We start from the raw sequence: 26,450 nt of genomic DNA on the forward strand, positions 1-26,450 counted from the left end.
TATATATATATATATATATATCTATCTATCTATATTCACAGGTGGGACATAGGGACACAACTACAATGGCGCGTAACTAATATGGCGCGTAACGACTTACGCGCGCGGGGGGGCTTGGGGGGTTTGGGCGCGAAGCGCCCCCACCAACTAGGTGTTGGGGTGGCGCGAAGCGCCACCCCAACAGCTAGTAGGGAATATAAATGACGACCGGGACACTCAAAGAGAAAGCGACCGGGACACAAGGAATGTTCGATTAGCAATCACCATCAGCAAAGCACCGGGACACAAATGACGACCGAGACACAGGGAGTATAAATGACGACCAGGACATAAGTAAAAAAATTAAAAAAACTAAAAAAAAGGGTAAAAACTACAAAAATACTAAAAACAAAAAAAAACAAAAACTAATAAAAAAACTAAAAAAACTAAAAAAAAACAAAAAAAGAAAAAAAAAGAAAAAAAGAAAAAAAATGAAAAATAAAGGAGAAAAACAAAACTAAAAAAAAAATAAAAAGAAAAAAGAAAAAAAAACTAAAAAAAAACTAAAAAAAAGTAAAAACCAAAAATAAAAACTAAAGAGAAAAAAAGGAGAAAAATACAAAAATTTATTTCATCATATACCATTTCAAAAACGAATGTATGTACAGACCGGGACACCGGGATACAAATGACGACCGGGACACAGGGAATATAAATGACGACCGGGACACAGGGACATAACTACAACGGGGACGCCGGGGGCACAGGGGGATATGTAAATGACGACGGGGACACAGGGAATGTTTGATTAGCAATCACCATCAACAAAGCTCAAGGGTAATCATTAGAATCATGAGGTATAACTAAAAAAAGGTAAAAAACTAAAACCTAAAAAAAAGACCAATTCAAAAACGAATGTATATACAGACCGGGACACCAGGACACAAATGACGAATGGGAGACCGGGACACAAGGAATATAAATGACGCCCGGGAACCTCAAAGAGAAATCACAGACTGGGACACCGGGACACAAATGACGACCGGGACACGTGGAATATAAATGACGACCGGCACACAGGGACACAACTACAACGGGGACGCCGGGGGGCATAGGGGGATATATAAATGACGACGGCGACACAGGGAATCGTCGATTAGTAATCACCATCATCAAAGCTCAAGGGCAATCATTAGAATCATGAGGTATAGATCTGAATACGGATTGTTTTCCCATGGACCATTATATGTTGCATGTTCAAGAGTCGGTAAACCTGACAATCTATTTATATGCACAGACAATGGGACAGCAAAGAATGTTTGGGGATCAAAGCAAAGGGACAGCAAAGGGGGGTTTGGGGGGCGCTTAGTGCCCCCACCAACTAGGTGTTGGGGTGTCAAATTTTTATGAGAAAGTAAGAAAAGAAACCGTACCGAGGAATCACAAGAACAGCAAGAAAACAGGCTTGCGGCTAAAGAACGCAAAACCGCACAGTTAGAAGAAAATCTACCTGGAAAGCGAGAGTCAAAACATATCAAAACTGAAAATGATAGCGATGATGATTGGGTTTGGGATTTTGACTTGGATGAGGTCATCAATGCCTACCAGATTTAAGTTAACAAAACAAAGGTTCGGCGATATGTATTTCATAGTGACGCTGAAAAATAAAGAAGAAAAAGAAAACTGAAAAAAGAAAAAAGGTAAAAAACTAAAAAAAAAACTAAAAAGAAAAAACACTCAAAGAGAAATTACAGACCGGGACACAAATGACGACCGAGACAGAGGGAATATAAATGACGACCGGGAACCTCAAAGAGAAATTACAGACTGTGACACCCGGACACAAATCACGACCGGGACAAAGGGAATATAAATGACGACCGGGACACAGGGATTGTTCGAATAGAAATTACAGACCGGGACACCGGGACACAAATGACGACCGGGACACAGGGAATATAAATGACGACCGGGACACTCAAAGAGAAATTACAAACTGGGACATCGGGACACAAATGACGACCGGGACATAGGAAATATAAATGACAACCGGGACACAGGGACACATCATTAGAATAATGAGGTATAGATCTGAATAAGGATTGTTTTTCCCATGGACAATTATATGTTGCATGTTCAAGAGTCAGTAAACCTGACAATCTATTTATAAGCACAGACAATGACAGGTGGGACACAGGGACACAACTACAATGGCGCGTAACTAATATTGCGCGTAACGACTTACGCGCGCGGGGGGGCTTGGGGGGCGCGAAGCGCCCCACCAACTAGGTGTTGGGGATACATATAGATAGATGTAGTGTCCGTTTGTCCGTTACATTATCTTTATCATTACACTGTCTGTCTGTCACTAAGTATGACGTCAATATATAAACAAAAATTAACTAAAAAAACTTAAAAGAATAAAAAACTATCTTTTATAAAAAAAGTAAAAAAATAAAAGAAAACTAAAAAAGGAAAAATTAAAAAATATTAGAGAAAATAAAAAAATAAAAACAAAAAAAAATAAAAAAAGAAAAAACTAAAAAAGAAAAAAACAAAAAAAACTAAAAATTACGAAAAATTAAAAAAAAAGAAATAATAAAAAAAAGAGAAACTAAAAAAGAAAAAACTAAAAAGAGAAAAGACAAAAAGACAAAAACTAAAGAAAAAAATTGAAAAAAATTAAAGAAAGAAAAAGACTAAAGGGAAAAAAGACAAAACAAAAAAAAACTAAAAAAGAAAAATACTAAAAAAGAAAAAAACCTAAAAAAAGAAAAAATTAAGGAACCTAAATTAGGTAAAAACTAAAAAACTAGAAAGAAAAAAAAGAAAAACGAAAATAACTAAAAAATAAACTAAAAAAGAAAAATTAAAAATGAAAGAACCTGGAAAGAAAAAAACTAAAAAAAGAAAAAAAGTGAAAAAACTAAAAAAAGATAAAAACTAAAAAAGAAAAATTAAAAAACCTATATTAGATAAAAACTAAAAAAAATTGAAAAGAAAAGATGCTAAGAAAGAAAAAACTAAAATAAATAAAAAAGAAAAAACTAAAAATGAAACAACTAAAAAAGAAAAAAAACTAAAAAAGAAAATGAAAAATGAAAAACTAAAAAAAGAAAAAAAAACTAAAAAAGAACTATACATGACACCATATTCAATATGACATCAAAAAAAAGGGAAAACCTGAAAAAAATAAAAATCTATAAATGACGTCATGTTTGCAACACGAAACCAGGCTTGCGGCTGATAGAGATAGTAAAAAAGAAGGCGTTTCGCTGTATTACAAAAACAATGCGTGTATAATTATCCTAGAATGTCACCAAAAAGGGAACACCAGGAGGAAACACCAGAATAACGCAAAACCAGGGTTGCGACTCAAAGAGAAAGTGCCAGATTAGGAATGTCTAATTTACGTCATCAATTCGATCCAAAAATGACATAGCACACCATAGCACGGGACCCAGAACACAAGGGAACATGAGGATCCATATATAAAAGCCTGCCGCATGCCATGCTGGGGCCCGATGGTCCCGATTTGATGTAAATCAAATTGATTTTTTTTGCCTTTATTGGGGGTTTTCGATAAGTTTTGCAACATTGTGTTCAAACGAGACTTGTTTTGCTACCATCGAGAGTGGGAAGATAATTAAGAATAACAAGATATCAAGAGAGGACTATAGATTTGTATGGTAGCTGTTTTGTAAGGATTGCTAACTAAAAAAAAAAAACTCTAGAAGACAGCATGGAAATTTCTTGGCCTATTCAGTATGAAGTAATTATCAGCTGATGTGTTTATAGTGTGTATTGGAATAAGAATAAAGGGATAGATTTGGGAGTCACGTTAATCGCAAAAATTGTAAAGAATGAAGTAAAGGACCAGGAAATCTAAAAGTAGTGAGATCAAAAGTCAGGCTCAATGTCCAAGGGATGTAAGTGCGCTCTAAGAAGGTCTGGAGGAACAAAACTTTTTAAAACCATGGACGAATATTGACGGGTCACGCCATAATTTGTTAATGCCAGTGTAATTGCTGATTTGCAACCCTATGGCTAAAATTTTAAAACTAACAATATAATTATACTAATCCGTAATTTTGGTATTTCAGATGATATTTATGCAATACAACAACCCTGATTTATATTGAATTGTTTAACAACATAACTAAAGCATTCAGAAAAAAGTATTCTGGTCATTGTTTCAGAAATGCATACTACACTGACAGTGATAGAGAAAATGGACCAGCGGATTATGAAACCTTTGTGACGCATCAAATTTTTTCTCACAAAAGTTTCTGACCTTGTTTGAAATTTTTTGAAACGCACCTAAATTCAATAGCCTTTTCCATAAGAAATTGTAGCCTGCTCCTTCATTATACTCATGCAGTTGCAATATGTAAAGTTGCAGATTTGAGGGGTAGAAACTAAGTATAACTAGCTCCCTCTCCCGAAGAAAGACAACCGCAACATAAACAAGATAAAACATTAAAACACTTTATAATATATTAAATGTTAAAACTTTTGTTTGTTGAAGTTTCAAGAGCCTAATACATGTTGCAATCTTATTGTTATTATTTGTAATGTTCAGGTTTTTTCAATCAGAAAGTAGGAAAGGTTTTTCCAAACAATTATCGCAGGAGAGCCTATCGGTATGAGTAGCCATAAAGACTTTTTGAAGATTAGGACAGAGCCCTAAAAAGAATTTTAACAAAAAAGGGTGGGAAATGGAACATTGCCTGATTGTAGAAGTATACAATGACACTTTTGACAGAAAAAAAACAATAAAGCCGAGAACGATATCACTTTAATGAGAGAAAACACAAAATTAATTCTGGCGATGAAAGCGAAAAAAAAGAGAGCACATTTTGCAATGAAAAAAAAAAATAACAACAACACTTTGAAAGATAACAGAAAAAAAAATTACTCTTTCGGCCAGTACAGATAAATTTGCCGATATGTGTCAAATTTATAAAAGGCAGAAAAAAGTGATGAAACGTGTTAAAAGAGACCGAAAAAAGTGATGAAGTGTATTATAAAGACGGAAAAAAGGTACTTTTCGATTGACAAAAATGACACTTTTTTGAATGACAGAAACAATATTCACGCTATTCGTACTACTACTAATACTGCTACTAACAACTTTTTGCAGCACCAAACCGCCCGAGTGCACCACTGCTAAGCAAGATCCTCCTCCATCCCAATATATTTAAGACCACCCACTTGACACCTTCTTAAGAAGTTCCAACATCTATTAAGTCCTTCCTTCTTTCCTACTCTCATCTCATTAGGGGTTAACCTGCTTTTTGTTCGGCCCTAGATTGTTGGTCGAGAGGGACTATTATGGACAATCTATCACCCTTCAGAAATAACCAATGACAAATTTCTTACTAACTTGTTTTGCAATAACCCGATAGCTGATGACACAAAAAGTAATTTTAATATCGCGTTTTTGTGAAATACTAAAAAATGCCAAATCCTAATACTACCCGTGCACAATTCCGCTAAGAGAATCTAGAAAATGCTTTCAACCTATCAAACACCCAAGATGCAAGGCTATGCTTATCTTCTATCCTTACTAATAATTTTACATAGGAAAAAATGAATTGAAAAATGAATTGGATTTAAATATTATTTCTACGGATCTATGCCAGATTCTATATTATTAAAAATAACACCGCTCTTGAATATAAAATTTAAGTAATATACGATGTGATTTGTATGTCCTGTCAAAACAGAATAAGCTATATAAGGTTGGTAACAATTTAACATATTATATTTACCTATTAAATTCGCTTTTAAGCACACTTAAGATATTAAAATACCTGAAATTTTAAATCAGTGGGAAGTGAAATATTATTTTCCAAGTAATTTGAACCATAAGGATAGTCAAATTTTAACATATAAATTGTCAAAAACTATTGGGCAAATGATTTTTAGTTATAATTTAACACATAAAAGATTGGACTGTGCTATAAATTGGAAACCTATATGTAATTGTAAGAAACTGGGTCCATTTGTACATTCCACTTATCAACATGTTATAACCGGGGACTTATCAATAATAAAACAAGGACATCTTCAAAATATAATAAATAAAGAAGCTAAATTCCACCTTTCCCATCATTTGAAACCATAAAGTATTCTTGGTAACTTAGAAAATGGTTTTGATTTATTTATTGATAAGTTTTGCAAGAAAGAGAATAAAAATAAAGAGAGTTTTCAAAGTTTGAAGAATTGAATTATTAGTAGAATAAGAAAAAAAATATATGCTAATTAAAAAAACCTATTATTACAATTCATTATTTTTTAATACTAAGATAAAACAATCAATTGTTAATCTACAGAATGAATTTGTAATTGTACCGGTGGATAAAGCTAATAACAATTTTGCCGTAATCTGTCAGAAGCTGTATTGTGACGTCTTAACAAGGGAGTTGTGATGACCAATATTTACGAAAAGGGGAATCTAGAGGATGAAAATTTAATTGAAAATAAAGAGGAAATATTGTTTAAAAAATTTAATATCAGAATTAATGACACCGATAAAAAGTTCCCTTTCCTATATTGGACTCAAAAATTTCATAAAAATCCCTCTAAGCCACGGTATATTGCTGGAGCGGCTAGATGTCCAACTGAAATTGCTGCTACTAACCTCTCTTTAATTCTAAGGGAAATTATAACTAAACTTAAAACCTATTGTTGTAGTATTAAAAATTTTTGAGATTTATCCAAACTGGAGTGTTAATAATTCACTGCAGGTGATACCCTCTTTAACTACGGTTTTGGCTTAAAGAATAGAGTCTTTCGATTTTGCGACAATTCATACAAATCTGTGACTTAATGTAATATTAGAAAATTTAAAAACGGTTATTAAGATATCTTTCCTTTTATCCAATTAGAGGATCTTGAAAATAGAAATATAGAATAAACAAGCTAGATGGACAAACTGCTTTAACAGTGCAGTTAGTTCGAGATGTTATAGCCTAGACATGATTTTTGACTTATTAGAATTTGTTTTATATAATTCTTATATGAGATTTAATGGTAATTCGTATAAGAGAGTTGTGAGAATTCTTATGGGGGTATTGCCAGTCCATTTATAGCTGACTTGTTTTTAAGTCAACTAGAATATAAATATATGATGGAGAAGAATAATCCATATAATTTAAAATTTAAAACATGATTTTCCAAACAATAAAAGATATTTAGATGATAATTGTATTTTAAATTGTAATGAATTAGTTGATATTTCTAAAAATATTAATCCATCAGAGTTGACTCTCGAACCTAGTCATGGCACAGGTCTAAAAGATCATATCTTAGATTTGAATATTAATATTTCTTATAATGATAAATTAGTCATTAAAATGTATAATAAGATGAATGATAAATCAAGACAAGTTAAATTTTTTGAAGAAATAAATTTATACTGACACTTTTCTTCGATATGTTAAGATACATTAAATTTCTTGAAGAAATAATGCCTCCGAAACTCGTGACTGAATATGCGAATAAGTTTTTGATAATTCTAAATCAATTGAATATCTCAGAATTTTCAAACAATTGCTTTTTAGACTTATTTTGGTTAGAATTATTATTTTGCACCACGAAATGTCTGAAAAAACTACTTTGCTGTGGCAGAGTCTATTTGGCTAAAATAAATGTGTATATTAACTGTTTATTTTATAGGGCTACTTTTACCCTTAGAAACGAATGTCCCACCTCACGATATTACTGCCTCTTAAACAGAAAGCTCAATATGCCTATAGTTTTTCGAACCAATTGACTACCTCAGAATTCTCAAACAAGGCCAATGTATGTCAATTTTTTTTTCTTCGTGGAATTTATTGTGTGTTAATTTTTCCTTACGAAACTCATTTTTTTTACTTTGATCTTCATGAAAGCTACTTTATGTAGATTTTTGATTCTTGAGAGATGTTTTATATTCATTTTTTTTATTCTTCAAATTTATTTCTACGTCATTTTTCTCTCTTCTTGAAACTAGTTGCAGGTTGATTTTTTGTTCTTGGAACATGTTTTATGCTGGTTATTTCTTCGTAAAACCTATTGTATGTTAATTTTATGATCTTGAAACTTGTACTTTTACTTTTCTTTGTGGAAGTCGTTTTTACGTTAAAATTTTCTTTCATGGAACTTATTTTATCCTGATATTTCTCTTTGTGAAACGTGTTGCATGTTATTTTTTTATCGTGAAACTTGTTGTAGGCCAATTTATTGCCCATGAACCATAATGTATGTGGATTTTTTCCTCGTGAAAATTGTTGCATGCTGATTTTTTTCAAAATTCTAGCATATTGCTTTTTTCTTTGTGAAACATGATGCATGTTGATTTTTGTCCGTGAAAAAGGCCCAGCATCTAATCTAATCTAACCTACCGTGTATTGGTTAGGTTGGTTAGGAAAGTTAACCTAGCCTACTAGAATGTAAGAAAAAGACTAGCAAAATCTAAAAAAATAAAAGTCAACACGCAATAAGTTTCATGAAGAAAAAATAAAGTATAACAAGTTTCTCGAAGATAGAAATCAAGATAAATTAGGTTTCTTGAAGAAATAATTCAACCGCAAAAAAAAAATCAGCACGCATCATGTTTCATGAAGAACGAAAAACATGTAAAAAGTTTCAAGAAGGAAAATATCATGATAAACTATGTTTCACAAAATAATTCTTAAACATAAAACACGTTTTATAAAGAAAAACGCCAAGATAAACTAAGTCTCACTATGAAAATCATCAGGCAACAAGTTCCAAGAATAAAACTTTTTACATGAGGAAAAAAATCTCTTTAGAAGTATCACGAAAAAAATCAACATGAAAAAAGTTTCATGACGAAGAAATAAAATATGACAAGTTTATCGTAGACATAAATCAAGATAAACTAAGTTTGTTGAAGAAATAATCTACATGAAACAGGTTTCACAAACAAAACCAGCATGCATCATGTTTACCGTAGAAAAAACCATAATGCAACAAGTTTCACTATGAAAAATAGCATGATAAATTATGTTTATCGAAAGAATAAAACAACATACAACAAGTATCACGAAGAAAATATCAAGATAAAGTAAATTTCACGAACAAAAATCAGCAGGCAACAAGTTTCACCAACAAAACCAGTTTCACGAGGAGAAAAATCAATGTATGTGTTTCATGAATAGAAGAAATCAGCATGCAACAAGTTTCATAAAGAAGATTTAAGGACGTAAGTCAAGAGACCTTAAATTTCTTTAAGAAATAATCCACATGCAACAAGTTTTACAATCGAAAATCAGCATCCGTAAAGTTTCAAGAAGAAAAAACCAACATGCAACAAGTTTCACGAATAAAAATATCTTGATGAGTTAAGAATGAGTAAGAATGAGAAAAAAGGGAATAGTTGTGATAAAAGTCAAAGTCATGGCCAATTGTAGGAAAAAGCCAAGACAGATTATAGATGAAGCCAGATAGATAAAGCCAAGACAAAAAAGCCAAGACAAGACTGGGATGGGGCATCCCAGTCAAGGTTAATTTGACCCCTTTGATTGCCGTTGTTACTGTCCCCCATTTTTGCTATACCTCTCCGGGCATGCATGTCACTCCACAATGCCGAACTAGAGTTAACCTGTTGGAGGTTTTCCCTGGGGAACACACGCAGGTTGACTATGGGTTGACTTACTTGAAACTTTTCCTCTCATGCACGTCACTCCACAATGCTGAACTAGAGTCAACCCTCTCATGCTAATTCAAGGCAAAAAAATCATCACACAACAAGTTGCACGAACAAAACTGGTTCACGAGGAGAAAAATCAATGCACAAATTTCACGAAGTTGAAAAATTAACATGCAAAAAGTTTCTTGAAGAAGAAATAAAAAATATCATGTTTCGCAAATACATATATCAGGATACATTACGTTTCTTGAAAAAATAATCTAAGTTTCACCAACAACAATCAGCATGCATCATGTTTCACGTAGAATTAACTAACATGCCACAAGTTTGACGAAGAAAAATACCAGCATAAATTAAGTTTCGTGAACGGAAATCAGCACGCAATAAGTTCCACGAAAAAAAATTTAACGCTGAGAAAAATCAGTGTAAAAGTTTCGCAAAGAGAAAAATCAACATGCAACAAGTTTTTTGAAGAATTAATAAATATATAGAAAGTTTTTTGGATCCATAATTCAACTTGCATTAAGTTTCTTAAAAAAGATGATCCATGTACAGCAAGTTACGGTGGAGAATTTGATTCTAAAGTTGCAGATATACAAATAAACTGTCAAAATAGACATTTATTTTAGCCAAAAAACTGCCCCAAAGCAAAGTGGCGTTTTCAGCCATTTTGTGGTGCAAAAGAACAATTCTAGAAAAAGAGGTCCAAAAAGCTATTGTATTAAAATTCTGATAAAGTCTATTTATTTAGAATTCTCAAAAATCTATAGGTAAGCTGAGCCTCAAATTTTGGGGGCAGTAATGCCGTATTGCAGTGAATTTATCTCTAAAGACACAAGTAGTCTTACAAAATAACCTAACATAGACATTTCCTTTAGCCGAAAAGACTGTTGCAAAGTAAAGTGGCATTTTCAACGATTTTGTGGTGCAAAACAACAATTCTAGCCAAAAAAGGCCAAAATACTATTGAATGAAAATTCTGAGATAGTTAATTGATTTAATACTATTGAAAATCTATGCGCATATTGGACCTCGAGTTTCAGAGGCAGTGATGCCGTAAGGTAGTGCATTTGTTTCTAAAAGGTGCAGATAGCCGTAAAAAATAAACGGGTAAAATAGACATTTATTTTAGCCAAAAAGACTGTACCACAGCAAAACGGAGTTTTCGGGCATTTTGTTGTGCAAAGAAATTCTAGCCAAAATAAGGTAAAATGAAAATGTGTGAAAATTCTGAGATAGCCGATTGATTTAGGAATATTGAAAAACTATACGCATATGAGCCTCAACTTTCAGAATAAGTAATGCCGTACGTTACCACATTCGTTTTAGAAGGTGCATGTAGTCCTTCCAAACAAGGTGAACATAGACATATATTTTTGTCATACAGTTTCTCCCACAGAAAAACGGCGTTGTCAGCCATTTTGTGGTGCAAAACAATAATTCTACTTACAGAAGGGCCAAAATAGTATTGTGTAAAATTTCTGAGATCATCCATTGATTTAGAATTATCGAAAATGTACACACATATTGAGCCTCGAGTTTCAGAGGCGGTTATGCCGTACCTTAGCGTATTCGTTTTAGAAGGTGCAAGTAGTCCTTCAAAGCAAGGGTTAACATAGATATTTATTTTGCCATAATGACTCTCCCATAGTAAAGCGGCATTTTCAGCCATTTTGTGGTGCAAAACAACGATTCTACCCACAAAGGGTCGAAACGGCATTTTATAAAAATTCTGAGATCATCAATTAATATAGAATTATCGAAGATCTAGGCACATATAGAGCCTCAAGTTTCAGAGGCAGTAATGCCTTATGGTAGCGCATTAGTTTTGAAAGAAACAGTTAGTCCTCCAAAATAAGGGTTAATATTAACATTTATTTCACCCGAAAAGACTCTTCCACAACAAAGTGGGATTTTCAGCTATTTTTAGTGCAAACTGACAATTCTAGCCGATAAAAGGCCAAAATGCTATTATGTGAAAATCCTGATATTGTTAATTGATTTAGAAATATCAAAAAACTATACGCGTAATGGTATTGGGTTTTAGAGGTTGTACTGCTATACAGGGGCACATTATATTTTAGGGTGCAGGTAGTCCTACAAAATAAGGATTAGTATAGACATTTATTTTAGTCAAAAAGGCTGTCCCACTGCAAAGTGGTATTTTCAACTATTTTATGGTGCGAAACAACAGTTCTAGTCATAAAAGCCTTTTTGTGAAAATTCTGAGACAGCTAATTGATTTTAAATTATCGAAAATCTATGCGTATATTGAACCACCAGTTTCAGAAACAGTAATGCCGTTCGATGACGCATTTTTTTCCAAGGATGCCACAGCAAAGTGGCATTTTCAGCCATTTTGTGGTGCAAAACAACAATTTTAGCCAAAATAAGGCCGAAATATTATTGAGTGAAACTTGTAAGTTAGTTAATTAATCTATATTTATCGATAAATTATATGCATATTGAGCCTTGGATTTCAGAGGTAGTAATGCCGTATGGGGGTGTATTTCTTTTTGAAGGTGCAGGTAGTCTTACAAAATAACGGTGAACATAGACTCTTATTTCAGCCAGAAAGAATTTCCCACAGCAAATTTTTTTGCTGTTTCAACCATTGTTGTGTGTTTTCAGCTATTTTATGGTGCAAAACATCAATTTTAGTCAAAAAGACCAAAAATCTATTGTGCGAAAATTCTGTGATAATTAATTGATTTAGAATTATATAAAAGTCTACACTCGTATTGAGCCTCGAGCATCAGAGGCAGTAATGTAGCACTGCAGCTTATTTGTTCTAAAGGTGCAGGTAGTCCTATAAAATAAGTGGCTATCATAGACACTGTCCCATGGCACACTCATATCGGTGATCTTTTTCTAGTAAAAGCTGCAAAATTGTTTATTTTTGCTAAAAGAAGTTTTGTAAAACGTGAACTAAAGCGTAAATAAGACTTTACCTCTAATAAGAACCCTCCCCCTTTAGTATTGTTTGCTAGTTTGGGCTAGCAATATTTTTATTGTGGTATGAATATGCAAAGTTTTGGCTCAAAGAAACGTGGTATTTTCATTAAAAGCTCTCAGAAATAACCGAATACAAAAATGTGTCTATTTTTCTTGGAGTTGTGTCAAGTGAGCACTAGAAACGATGCATTTATGTTAAGAACTCCCAAAAATATCTCTTAATGTGGCTTAAATGCAACTATAATGACAACCCAACCCTTGGAAATGGTCTGTAGGTTTTCCACCTTTCTTTAATTCATGGCTCTTTTTGATTATATTTTATCCTTTTTAGGCATTTTCCACATTTTTTTCGTTTGATGTGTTTTAGTTGCTTTTTCTGTGTTTTAATAATGCTTGTAAATTTGTTTTTAGTAATAAAAGTTGTATGTACTAAAACCCTAGTTCTTTACATTACTTTTGTTCCAAAATAAAACTTCCATACTTAATCATTAACGCAATGAAATATCGCACACCAATGCTATGTAACATTTGTGTTGTAACTTAACCCGTCTAGGTCACGTTAGAAAACCAATAATGCTGTGACAAGCGGGTGTATCTAACAGTGCAATAATCAATAGTATTTGGATGCTTGTGCTCTCACGTGAAAGGGTGGAATCATAAGAATCATTTAATCGCTATAGAAGTCGGACGAGGAATTCCCCTTTGCGTCCAATTGGTTTTCACTTAGAAAGCATTCATTCAATCTAAATACTATGAATAGGGTTCTCTTCCAGATGGTTAAGGCTCATGTCTGGTCATTGGGAAAATCTTTTGTATTATATTCGTACCCCAAAGGGGGGGACAAAAATCTTTAGATTATAATGGTTCCCTGAGAAAAAATATCATGAAAGAAAATGAAATCACCAAAAAATCTCTGAAATCCTTGAAAAAAAAAGAAAAAAGTGCTTGAAGGAAAGTGAAACCCTGAAGCTTGAAAGAAAATGAAATTCCAAACCAAAAAAATGCCTTGAAAGAAAAGGACATCCCGATGAAAACGAAATCCTAAATAAGAAAATTTCTTAAAGTAATTAGTAACACCAGTTTGCGCAGTGTCATTATGTAGCATCCCACGTTTACGCTGCCATTACCTTAGTCCCAATAAATCTACCAAGTCATGTAACATTCCGCTTCATCCCAAGTGTATACCTCTATAACGTACCACTCACGTGTGTACTCCCCTCAGTTACAATCAGGTGTTTCCCACTCGACTAACAAACTGTGACAAGTTCCATTACGTAACAAACACTTGTATCTCTTAGAAAATATTCTCTATTACATAACAGGCAAAAGTAAGTAAATCCTATTAAATAGCAACCAAAAGCAAACATTCCCCTGGCCCTCGTAGGTTTTAATCATAAAAATCAAGGAAATTCTAATTTGGCAGGACCTGAAGGTTTTTTGTATCATTCAAAGAAATTATTAAGTAATTAATACATGTATCTCTTAGAAAACAATCCCTATCATATCACATGCACCTGCGTCTTGAAGAAAACATTTCCTGTTACGTAGTAAGTACCTGAACCTTGCTCTGAGGGAACTCCCGTTAAACCTCCCTCTTCATCTTAAGTCATTAAAGAAAGAAAACAGTAGTTGCTTATTTATTCTAAGGTTTCAGTTATGAGATAAAATGCGAGGCTTTAGTTTATCCTGCGTGATGATCCGTCATTTGAATTGTAATCTTGTGGAACCCAATTTTTAAGCTTCATTACGTACTACACTAGTCAAAATTCTATTTTAATTTTTTATTTTTCGTATATACTAGACAATACATGAGTTTATGTGTTTCTACATATCATCACCAAACTCTAGCTCGGGCTTTGTTCAGTATCTTCGAATCTCAAAGCTGATGTCACAAATGTTGAAACTGATTAGATGTTGCCTACTGATAACAACTTTACTTTATAACATTTTTTTTACCAAGAAAATATTCCATCTGGACCCTTAGCCCATCAGTTCTATGGTGATTGGTCAAAGATTTTTAATGTGAGTATGTGTCAAAGATATAAAATCCCACCAGAAACCATGGTACCTTCACTACTGAACTCTTTCTCTTTAAGCATCAGTGTGAAGCAGAAAAATTTAAGGATTTTTATTGAGGGGATTTTTGCCCACTTGTTTTAGGGGAAAAATAGGCCGGCTAATAAATAAAAGGAAATCTTTTAGATAAAAAAAAAATAAAATTTATAAGGGATCGAAAAGTGATATTTTTACTTAAAAGAAACAGAAATTGCTGAAGAGGAAGGAGACTCTGTCCCCCCTTAAATTTCCGCTCTATCCTCCGAAGTTATCTTTTTGAGTTTCTTCTTTAAGACTGACTGCTAAAAAACAAGGACTAATGAGTTGGAATGTGAAATCTTCAAAAAACTTTAAGGGCAAGAAGAGAAAACGGTTGAAAAGGCGGCACTTCCAATTTTATACAGAATAATCTCTCTTTTTTCTAAGTATTGCTGTCACACTCCACTTTCATGTGTAACAACTTGTTTTTTATCTATAATTGTCAGCTAAAAACGTCGGCTCACTATGCTTAGCATCAATACTTTTTTATTTTTCAGTGTATATTCCTCTGAGTAAAGTGTCTCAGGGTAAACTCGTTTTATTTCTGAAGTACGCTACTCAATTATTCTGTGCTTAAAAAAAGTGTAAGATCAACTAGCTGCTGGGATGGCGCTTTGCGCCACCCCAACACCTAGTTGGTGGGGGCGCTTTACCCACCCCCCCAAGCCCCCCCCCGCGCGCGTATGTCGTTACGCGCCATATTAGTTACGTGCCACTGTAGTTGTGTCCCTGTGTCCCACCTGTGAATATAGATAGATATATATATATATATATATATATATATATATATATATATATATATATATATATATATATATATATATATATATATATATATATATATATATTTTTAACTACGTAAAACTTGCGAATATACAACATTCTTGGCTGTCCCATTGTCTGTGCATATAAATAGATTGTCAGGTTTACCGAATCTTGAACATGCAACATATAATTGTCCATGGGAAAAACAATCTGTATTCAGATATATAACTAATTATTCTAATAATTGCCCTTGAGCTTTGTTGATGGTAATTGCTAATCGAACATTCCCTGTGTCTCCGTCGTCATTTATATATCCCCCTAAGCCCCCCGGCGTCCCCGTTGTTGTTGTTTACCTGTGTCCCGGTCGTCATTTGTGTCCCGGTGTCCCAGTCTGTAATTTCTCTTTGACTGTCGTGGTCGTCATTTATATTCCCTGTGTCCCAGTCGTCATTTGTGTCCCGGTGCTTTGTTGATGAGGATTGCTAATCGAACATTCCTTGTGTCCCAATCACTTTCTCTTTGAGTGTCCTGGTCGTCATTTATAATCCCCATGTCCCGGTGTCCCGGTCGTCATTTTTGTCCCGATTTCCCGTTCTGTAATTTTGTTTGTCGACAAACATGACGTCAGTTGAAACACAAACATGACGTCACTCAACAGACACACAAACAGCTTCGCGCCCCCCCGCCCAAGCCCCCCCCGCGTGCGTAAGTCGTTACGCGCCATTGTAGTTGTGTCCCTGTGTCCCACCTGTGAATATAGAAAGAGATATATATATATATATATATATATATATATATATATATATATATATATATATATATATATATATATATATATATATATATATATATATATATATGTGTGTGTGTGTGTGTGTGTGTTTTTAACTACGTAAAACTTGCGAATATGCAACATTTTTCGATGTCCCATTGTCTGTGCATATAAATAGATTGTCAGGTTTACCGACTCTTGAACATTCAACATAAAATTGTCCATGGGAAAAACAATCCGTATTCAGATCTATACCTGATTATTCTAATGATTGCCCTTGAGCTTTGTCGATGGTGATTGCTAATCCAACATTCCCTGTGTCCCCTTCGTCATTTATATATCCCCCTGTGCCCCCGGCATCCCCCTTGTAGTTGTGTCCCTGTGTCGCGGTCGTCATTTATATTCCCAGTATCCCGGTCGTCATTTGTGTCCCAGTGTCCCAGTCTATAATTTCTCTTTGAGCGTCCCAGTCGTCATTTATATTCCCTGTGTCCCGGTCGTCATTTGTGTCCCGGTGTCCCGGTCTGTAATTTATCTTTGAGTGTCCCAGTCTGTAGTTTCTCTTTGAGTGTCCCGGTCGTCATTTATATTCCCTGTGTCCCGGTTTTTAGTTTTCTTTTTCTCCTTTATTTTTCAGTTTTTTTCCTTTTTTAGTTATTTTTCTTTTTCAGTTTTTAGTTTTTTTAGTTTCTTTTTATTAGTTTTTGTTTTTTTTCTTTGTATTTTTTTTTTGTAGTTTTTACCTTTTTTTTATTTTTTTTAGTTTTTTTAGTATTTTCTTTTCAGTTTTTTTGTAGTTTTTACCTTTTTTAGTTTTTTTTCTTCTTTTGTATTTTACCTTTTTTAGTTTTTTTTCTCTTTTGTATTAATGCTAAAGCCAAGGATCGAACCTGGAACCTCTCGGACCTGGAACATAACGCTTTACCAACTCAGCTACTTCGGCTTGAATACATTCGTTTTTGAATTGGTATATGATGTGTTCCGGTCGTCATTTGTGTCCCAGTGTCCCGGTCTGTAATCTCGTCTGTCGACAAACATGACGTCAGACGACAAACAACTTCATGAAGACATACAGCTCAATCCTTATAATGATGTCAGTCGACACACATGACGTCAGTCGACACACAAACATGACGTCAGTCGACAGACCCACAGACAAACAACTTATCTATATATATATATATATAGATAAGTTGTCTGTGTGTGTGTGTGTGTCGAGTGACGTCATGTTTGTGTGTCGACTGACGTCATGAAGTTAGATGTCGTCATGTTTGTTCTGACGATGACGTCATTAAAGGTATTTGAGACATTCGTTCACGGAAAAATATTTTATTGTAAAATGACTGAAGAACCTACAATGGCAACAGCCGAGGAAGCTGCTCAAAGAGTCTATGCCAAAAAACTTGCTGCTAATAGAGAAAGTAAGAAAAAAAAGCGTGCCGAGGAATCACAAGAACAGCAAGAAAACAGGCTTGCGGCTGATAGAGAAAGTAAGAAAAGAAAGCGTGCCGAGGAATCACAAGAACAGCAAGAAAACAGGCTTGCGGCTAAAGAACGCAAAACCGCGAAGTTAGATGAAAATCCACCTGGACAACGAGAGTCAAAACATATCAAAACTGAAAATGATAGCGATGATGATTGGGTTTGGGATTTTGACTTGGATGAGGTCATCAATGCCTACCAGATTTAAGTTAAAAAAACAAAGGTTCGGCGATATGCACTTCATAGTGACGCTGAAAAATAAAGAAGAAAAAGAAAACTGAAAAAAGAAAAAAGGTAAAAAACTAAAAAAAAACTAAAAAGAAAAAACACTCAAAGAGAAATTACAGACCGGGACACAAATGAAGACCGAGACAGAGGGACTATAAATGACGACCGGGAACCTCAAAGAGAAATTACAGACTGGGACACCCGGACACAAATCACGACCAGGACACAGGGAATATAAATGACGACCGGGACACAGGGACACAACTGCAATGGGGACGCCGGGGGCACAGGCGGGATATATAAATGACGACCGGGACACAGGGATTGTCGAATAGATATTACAGACCGGGACACCGGGACACAAATGACGACCACGACACTGGGACAGAGGGAATATAAATGACGACCGGGACACTCAAAGAGAAATTACAAACTGGGACACCGGGACCCAAATGACGACCGAGACACAGGGAATATAAATGAGGACCGGGACACAGGGACATATCATTAGAATAATGAGGTATAGATCTGAATACGGATTGTTTTTCCCATGGACAATTATATGTTGCATGTTCAAGAGTCAGTAAACCTGACAATCTATTTATATGCACAGACAATAGGACAGCAAAGAATGTTGTATATTTGCATGTTTTACGTAGTTAAAAACATATATTTATATCTATATCTATTCACAGGTGGGACACAGGGACACAACTACAATGGCGCGTAACTATTATGGCGCGTAACGACTTACGCGCGCGGGGGGGCTTGGAGTGGCGCGAAGCGCCCCAACAACTAGGTGTTGGTGCCTAGGTAAAACAGCTAGTTTATATATATATATATATATATAGATATCAAGTACTTTTCGTATTTCCCTATATGATCAAAGAAGTAATGCCTCTTGGATGAAACTAACTTGAATTGTAAAAATCCACTTTTACTTTAGTCGAAAATGTTACCTCACTAAAAATTTTTTTTTTCAGTATATATTTCAAGGAGTGCAGCCTCTGGGACGAAATGGAAAAACTTCACTTTTTATAGAGCATCATTTATGGATGGTACAGACGTCCGGCATTTCTAAAGGTGCAACATACAAGGTGCAAGATCTTACCAAAGAACACCTTCAAGCATTGAAACAGAGATTTCGATTTGTAACACTAGGAGCATCTAATATAAGTAAGATAATATGTTTTCGTTTAATTGTGTAGTATTATGTTGACTAGTATAGCTTACTGTTCAGTATATCTAGTATTCCTATGTATATTCCTTGGTTATATTTCCTGTTTAGCATTTATTCTTAAATGTTTGTTACTTCTTCTCAGATATTGTGACATCGAACAGAATATAAAACTCCTTATACTTCAAACGCGAACATATGAGCTAAGCAACTCTTAAGGGAAATGTTCACTATAGTGTACTGCACAAGAGATGTGCTATCGAGCAATCGGTTTATTAAAAACATGACAGAGAAAATATATGAAAAAAGCGGTTAAAACGCGAATAGCAAGAAAATGTTGTCTGAGTCAAAAGGATCTAATTACCGTAAGCATTTGTATAAAGACGTCTAAGTCGGTATAAATTTATATAAAATTCAATAATTGTTTTTTTGTACAAATAGGGAATGAACCTTCACTTAAAAAGTTACTGCGTTGCATCAATATTCTCGCATATGAAATCCCCTAGTGTGGTTTTCCTTTTCTTTTATCATTTAAATCTATAAACTAAAGCTATAAACATAAAATTGTCAGCAAATAATCCTGGAGCCATGAGCAAAGTGGACCACAGAAATTCAATACAAAATTTATATTAGCTAAGTATTTGACCAGTATTTATATAATTTGGTTTGTTTAAATATATTCATATATTATATTTATATATTTTATAACTATCTTCCAGCATTTTTCAAGATAATACAATAATGAACTTTTTGTAGTTACTTATGTACTCTTGCAATAAATACCTATATGTTGTTTTAGGTATATTTCTATGTATTCAAAATACCAAATTGACAAAGTACATTAAGTGCATTAAAATGGTAATGCAATGAAAGACTGAAAAAAGTAGATCATGGATAGGGAAATAAAAAAAAATGTAAATAAAAACTGAGAGAAGCTCGTGTAAAAAGGAAATATTAAAAGAGGGGAAACCTGGAATTGAAATTATATGAATCAGAGCAAAAATATACAAAAGAAAGAAAGGCGTAGTAGGGTCATTATTTGAAGGATTGAATAGCTCTGCCTCAAATCCGATGAAGAAGGGTTAGTAGGAATCCTTATGTAGAAAGAATGAGGAAGTGTACGGTCCCAACAAATTTAATATATAGGGGAAGGGGGATATTCCCTGTAATTTTTAGGAATATTTTTGAACCATATCTGGAATATTGGTACTGCGATATGACAGTTCTTCTTTTACTGCGGGAGCTTTCTTATTATTTTCATCCCCCCCCCCAAAAAAAAGGGTTTTAAGGAATGTTCTTTGTAGGAATTATTGTCTTCTTTGAAGGTTTGGTACGCTGATGGTGAAATGAGATTTTGAGAGGGAGGAGTGGCAGCCCTTTTATATTTGAGGGAACCCTGGACCCAGTACTTTTTATTACTAAGTTATAGACAAAGTGTGACCTTTGCCAAGGGATAAAACTCCCCAAAAAAGGATGAGGCCTTGCTTTATTTCGTGAAAATCCAACATTGAAAATTCAAAGTTATTCAGTAAAATCAGCTTGTTTAAAGACCCATAAGTAAGTATCTAAATCAATACAAAAAAATAAAATAATAAAATCCAGAGGTAGATGGCCACAAATTAGTTTCTCACCAGGAATGGTCGTAGATTATCGAAAGAGAATACGTTTAAAAAAAAATTCAAGATACATTGATTTTTTAGGCGACAAAAGCGATCACACCACATTACTACTACTGCTACTTCTAAAAACTCGGTTGCAGTATCAAGCTGCCTAAAACCAACACAGTTCCGCAAGCACCTCTTTCATCCAAATCTATTTGATGCTTCCCTCTTTACTCCCTCTCAAGGAATCCCAATGTCCTTTAAATTCTTTGCTGTGATCTCTTCCTGTCCTATTTGATGACGAATTCTCTTTAGTTTGACCCTGGAGGGCTGGCCAAATAGGAATGTCTTTGACAAACTGTCATGCTTCATCCGCAGAACGTGTCCTGGCCATCTCTACCTTTTTCTCATTGAATCCATATGAAGTTGATTAGAATCACATTTTCCTATTCTCTATTTTTTGGAATATGTTCTGTCAGACGGCCATGCTATAGAATATGTTGAAAATGGCCTAAAACCATCTAACAAATTCTCCTCCGTCTTGTAAAGTATGAATTTTTCAGAGCCAAACATAACCATTGTTATTACTTAGCTTTGAATATTCTAATTTTTGATATTATACCTATCTTCCTATCCCTCAAAATGTTATTGTGTGGAAGTCACCCTGGGCCTTGGTTGTTCTTGGTTGGTTTTAATATCTTCACTGGACCTATCATCTTTATTAATAATACAACGCAGGCCAGTGAAGCTGCCTACTTGATTGATCTTCTCGTTACCCAACATCACGTCTTTCCCTTCTTTTATTTGCAATCCATCAGACTTTCTTTTCGTTACACTAGCCTTTAAATCTATCTTTATGGTCTTAACACTCAGAGCCTCCCAAAAATCGTTAATTTTGTTAAATTTTCACCTAGGACACTCAAGTCATCAGCATAATCTAATTATATGAAATTCCCATTTGATTCCATGTTCTCCTATAGCCGTGATCCGCATATCTCCTATATCTCCTATATGCCCTTTGCCGTTATCCATGGGACAAATTCGATCTTTATTATCCATATATATATATATTGGGATAGAACGCAAGCCAACTTAACTTCTGATTCAATAGGAAACCCCCTGCTACCTTTGTTTTCTGCTTTAATGCCGCCAATACTATTTCCAGCAGTTTGTATTAAAGAACTATAAGTAAGGAGCGACGCGGCTCAATAATAGCCAAACTGTAAGAAGCAGGATTTTTTTGGTTTGGGGGAGGGGTTGAGAAGAGGGGGATATGCTGGGGGAACTTTCCTTCGAGAATTTGTAATGGGAGAAGAAAATTTCCATGAAGGGAGAGCAGGATTTACTAGCATTATTTAAAAAAAAAAACAATTAAAAAATAAAAGTGAAAAAGCTTGTTCAGCTGGAAGTAAGGAACAGCAATAAAACTTAAAACAAACAGAAATTATTACCCATATGAGGGGCTCACCTCCTTCTAATACCCCGCTCTTTACGCTAAAGTATTTTCAGTAATTTCAACTACTTATTCTACGGCTTTTGTGATTCAGGGGGTCATTCTTAATGAATTGGGATAAAATTTAAGCTTTAGTGTAAAGAGCGAGGTACTGACGATGGGGCGAACCCCCTCATATATGTAATAAAAACATGAGAATACAAAAGTTCTTTACGTAAGCTAATTTATAAGTTACGTAAATCTTTTACCAATAAAAAGATTCGTAAAAAATTAAAAGTTCTAGTTGCCTTTTTAATTAACCAAAAAATCGGGGGGCAACTAGGCTTCGTCCCCCGCTCTTTTTTTCTCAAAATCATTCGATCAAAATTATGAGAAAGCCATTGAGCCAAAAAAAAAAACATGCAAATTTCGTTTTGATTATTCCTCTGCGGAGAGCCAAAATCAAAACATGCATTGATTCAAAAACGTTCAGAAATTAAATAAAAAAAAACAAGTTTTTTTAACTGAAAGTAAGGAGCGACATTAAAACTTAAAACGCACAGAAATTACTTCGTATATGAAAGAGGCTGCTTCCTCATCAACGCCCCGCTCTTTACGCTAAAGTTTTTTACTGTTTTAAAAAGAAGAATTGAGAGAAAGAGTCAAACTTTAGCGTAAAGAGCGGGGCGTTGATGAGGAAGCAGCCTCTTTCATATAGGAAGTAATTTCTGTGCGTTTTAAGTTTTAATGTCGCTTCTTACTTTCAGTTAAAAAAACTTGTTTTTTTTATTTAATCTATCAAAAGAATTGAATTTTGATACTTATTCAAAATATATAAAATTCATGAAGTTGAATGTTACCCATCAAAAATTACGAGTCGGAGGAAATTTGACTAATTTTTGAAAAAGGGGGGACACCCCTAAGAAATTGTGTGATCCTAATGAAAATCAAACCACGAGATAAATAATATTAGAGAACCCTTCTTTAGAGGCTTCAAGCTATTATGTACAAAAATGTGAAATTTTGAATTTTTGCTAGAAGCAAGATCATTGATGCGTGTTTTTTGTTTTTATTTTTTTCCCCTGGGTGATCGTAACGAACCAGTGATGCTAGAAGGTCGTAAGAGGGCTCATTTGATTGGAAATAAAAATTTATAGTATCTTTTCAGTGACCGAAAATATCAGAGGGCAGTTATAACCCTCCCATCCTCTATTTTTAGCCAAAACTGTCTGATAAAATTTATGAGATAGCCATTTTCTTCAACATGGTCAAAATAATCTAATTGCTTTATTTCTTAGAATGACTTGATCTTCCACAGCCCCTGAAAGAAGGGTTGCAAATTATGAACTTTGTCTGTTGCTTATATATAGTAATAGCTATTTGGAAGTATAAAGATGTTTTTTGGATGGGGGATATTCGGGTGGGGCAGCTTACGCGGCGGGATATTTCAACGGAGGAGTTTTCGTGAGGAAGAGAATTTTCCATGGAAGGGGAGTAACATTTTCTAGCATTAATTAAAAACTGAATTTGATCAAAAATCAAATTGAAAAATAAGTTTATTCAACTGAAAGTAAGGAGCAACATTAAAACTTAAATCGAGTAGAAATTATTACGTATGTGAAGGTTTTGCCCTCTCAACAGTACCGTGCTTTTTATGCTAAAGTGTTTTGTGGAATTGGTAAAAAGCTTATCATTTTAATTTAACGGTTCGCGTGCATCAGGAGTCATTCATAAAAATAGAACAAAAAGTCAAACTTTAGCGTAAAGAGAGAGGTGCTGAGGAGGGAACAACCTCTCACATATGTAATAATTTCTTTTCGTTTTACGTCTTGATGTTGCTCCTTACTTTCAGTTGAAGAAACTTATTATTTTATTTAATTCGTGCAAAGCACAAATTGATGTAATGCAGTTATCTAGTAGTTTGGATGCTACAAAAATGAACCTAATGCCTCTACGATTTGCACGCTCACTCTTATCAATTTCCTTAAAGATGGGTTTAATTAAAGTTTTCCTAAAATCGCTAGGTAATATCCTTTTCTTAAAAACCATATCCATAATCTGCAGTAATTTCGTCTGTAACTTTGCAATTGAAAATAAGCTCATTTTGAACTTAAATAAAAAACAACAAAAAACTCTTTTACCGCACTGTCAGCCCCTGGAGTCAAAATTGTAATAATCTTCTTCATTCTCTTCTATGCCACTTCCTTTAGCTTTATCACGGTTTAGCACATTCTCAAAATGTTCTGCTTTTATCTGAGGTTTCGTTCCTACATTTAACTGCGAAATGTCAATCTGGACTTAATTTTTACCTCTCAATTTTTGTACTTGCCATTGAAATATTTTAATATTCTACCGTTTGGTTGCATTTTCCGGATCGTCAGCAATTTTATCCTTGACTTCAACTTCACATCTACTTTATTTATGTTTTATTACTCTCTTCATATTCTTCTCATTCTCGTATGATCTGTCCCTCAGAAACTATAAGTACAAGCCTCTCCTATATTCTACTAAACTTAGATCGTCTTCACTAACATCTTAACTTTCGTCCCTAACACACCATTTGCCACTTCATAGACTATTTTCCTAAAATCTCTCCATCCATCTTCTAAATTTTCTGTATTTATTAGACTCTCTTGTCTAATTTTCTTGGCCGTCCTGGCCGAGTGGGTTGGTACGCTGGATTCGGGATCCTTTGTCTGAGAGGACGTGGGTTCGAATCCCAGTGTACACAATTCTGCAGTTTGGGACCGGGGTCAGTAGAATGACTCTGTAAGCTTAGCCAGAGTCGACCCAGCTCTAAATGGGTACCTGGAGAAATCTGGGGAAGATAAACAGGAAGGGTGTGCGAAAGCACAGGATGGCTGGCCCCCAACCCCCCATTGCACTTCCTGGATGAAGGGCCAAGAAACGGAGATCAGCACCGCCAGTAGGGACTGTAAAGTCTATGCCGTATCCTTTACCTTTTACCTTGTTTAATAAAACACTTCCCTATGTAAACACCAAATTTGGTCCAAACCGGGCAAAGTTTTATCAAGTCAATATTGTGAGAACTATTTACAGGATATTCAGGTAGTCAGGACATTAGGAACCATACAAGCGCTAGTTATAACATTAGCTTAATTCAATGGAGTTTAAACCCCTCCCCCCGGAATGTTTGTCTGACTCGTAACAACGTAAAAAAAATGAATATAAACAGATTTCTTATATGTTTTTGAGATTTTCATTGTGTAACCACCCCCCCGCCTACCGAAAAATATTCTTGCGTAAAACATCCTCCGAAAAAAAAAATCCTGGATACAGCTCTGGCTTGATTCTACTTGAACCAAATAACTTGTAGCCTACTGGCACTCATAACTTATGGCCATATTCCCTGAAGGGGGGGGGGTACCCGGTTTGCACCTACTTTTATCTGACTCGCACATAAGGAACAAAAATACACGTCAACAATGTTTTGTACATCGAAAACCTGATAATCACTAATCTTTTTCTTGTGCACCATCCCCTTCATTTTTTGAAACCCCGACAAACGAGAATTTTGATGCTGCTCTGGTGATGAAAGGTGTTAGTGAAGGTACTAATTTTGCAATGACCGCTTATGAACAACGTTTTCTCGGTAGAAGTATAGAGCAAAGTTAAATCTTGTTTCTCTGTCTGAGCTACTTTTATTTAAAACTAACTGCATCGCCTAAGAACCTGTAGTTAGCCATCAGTCAGTAAAAGCTCTAGTTTTGAATGCAAGGAAATACCCTCAGCGAGTTAACTTAAGCATAATGGACGATATTCATACAGAAGTTGCAATTTAATTAGCTATCTTCTAATTTTCTGCCAAAGTCTGGTTCAAATTGATATTAATTTGTTTGGAATTGCTGTAGCTAGGAGATTCTTTTGATATTATCATTGTTATCATAGTTTCATTCTTTAGAGTTTCAATTTTACTGTTGGAACAAGTCATGTGTATATAGTTTTCTCTTTTTTTCTGGAATTTCTAAATGTTGAATGTCTTAAATCTGTTAAATTTGTGGAGAAAAATATCTGTGTTGGGAGAGGGAATTTAAACCCATTGGAGTGTTGCTTAAAGACTAGACATCTTACTTCCGCTCTGGCCTCTTGGGCCTTGTGTTAGTGCTTGTAATTTTGTTATTGTTGGAGGGTAATGATAGTGAAAACTTAAGTCTGGTATTAGAATCACGAAGTTCCGGTATTAACTAGCAGTACAGAATAAGTATATGTACAAACAGCAGCGAAAATTTTTTTCAAAAATGATACGGATTAGAGGGCTTGAAAAAGGATTTCCATCTGTGCAT

At 34.5% G+C, this 26,450-nt stretch overlaps 1 protein-coding gene across 2 annotated transcripts in view; it reads left to right on the forward strand.

The window, feature by feature from the left end:
• LOC136032879 (chordin-like protein 2) overlaps positions 1-26,450 on the forward strand; it is a 301,335-nt gene that overhangs the window by 255,753 nt on the left and 19,132 nt on the right. For both annotated transcript variants that reach the window (XM_065713319.1, XM_065713310.1), the window contains exon 10: positions 18,920-19,112. In XM_065713319.1, coding sequence (XP_065569391.1) covers positions 18,920-19,112 — 193 coding nt within the window. The remainder of the gene's footprint in view (positions 1-18,919; positions 19,113-26,450) is intronic.

Source organism: Artemia franciscana, chromosome 1, assembly GCF_032884065.1.
Source record: "Artemia franciscana chromosome 1, ASM3288406v1, whole genome shotgun sequence".
NCBI lineage: Eukaryota > Metazoa > Arthropoda > Branchiopoda > Anostraca > Artemiidae > Artemia > Artemia franciscana.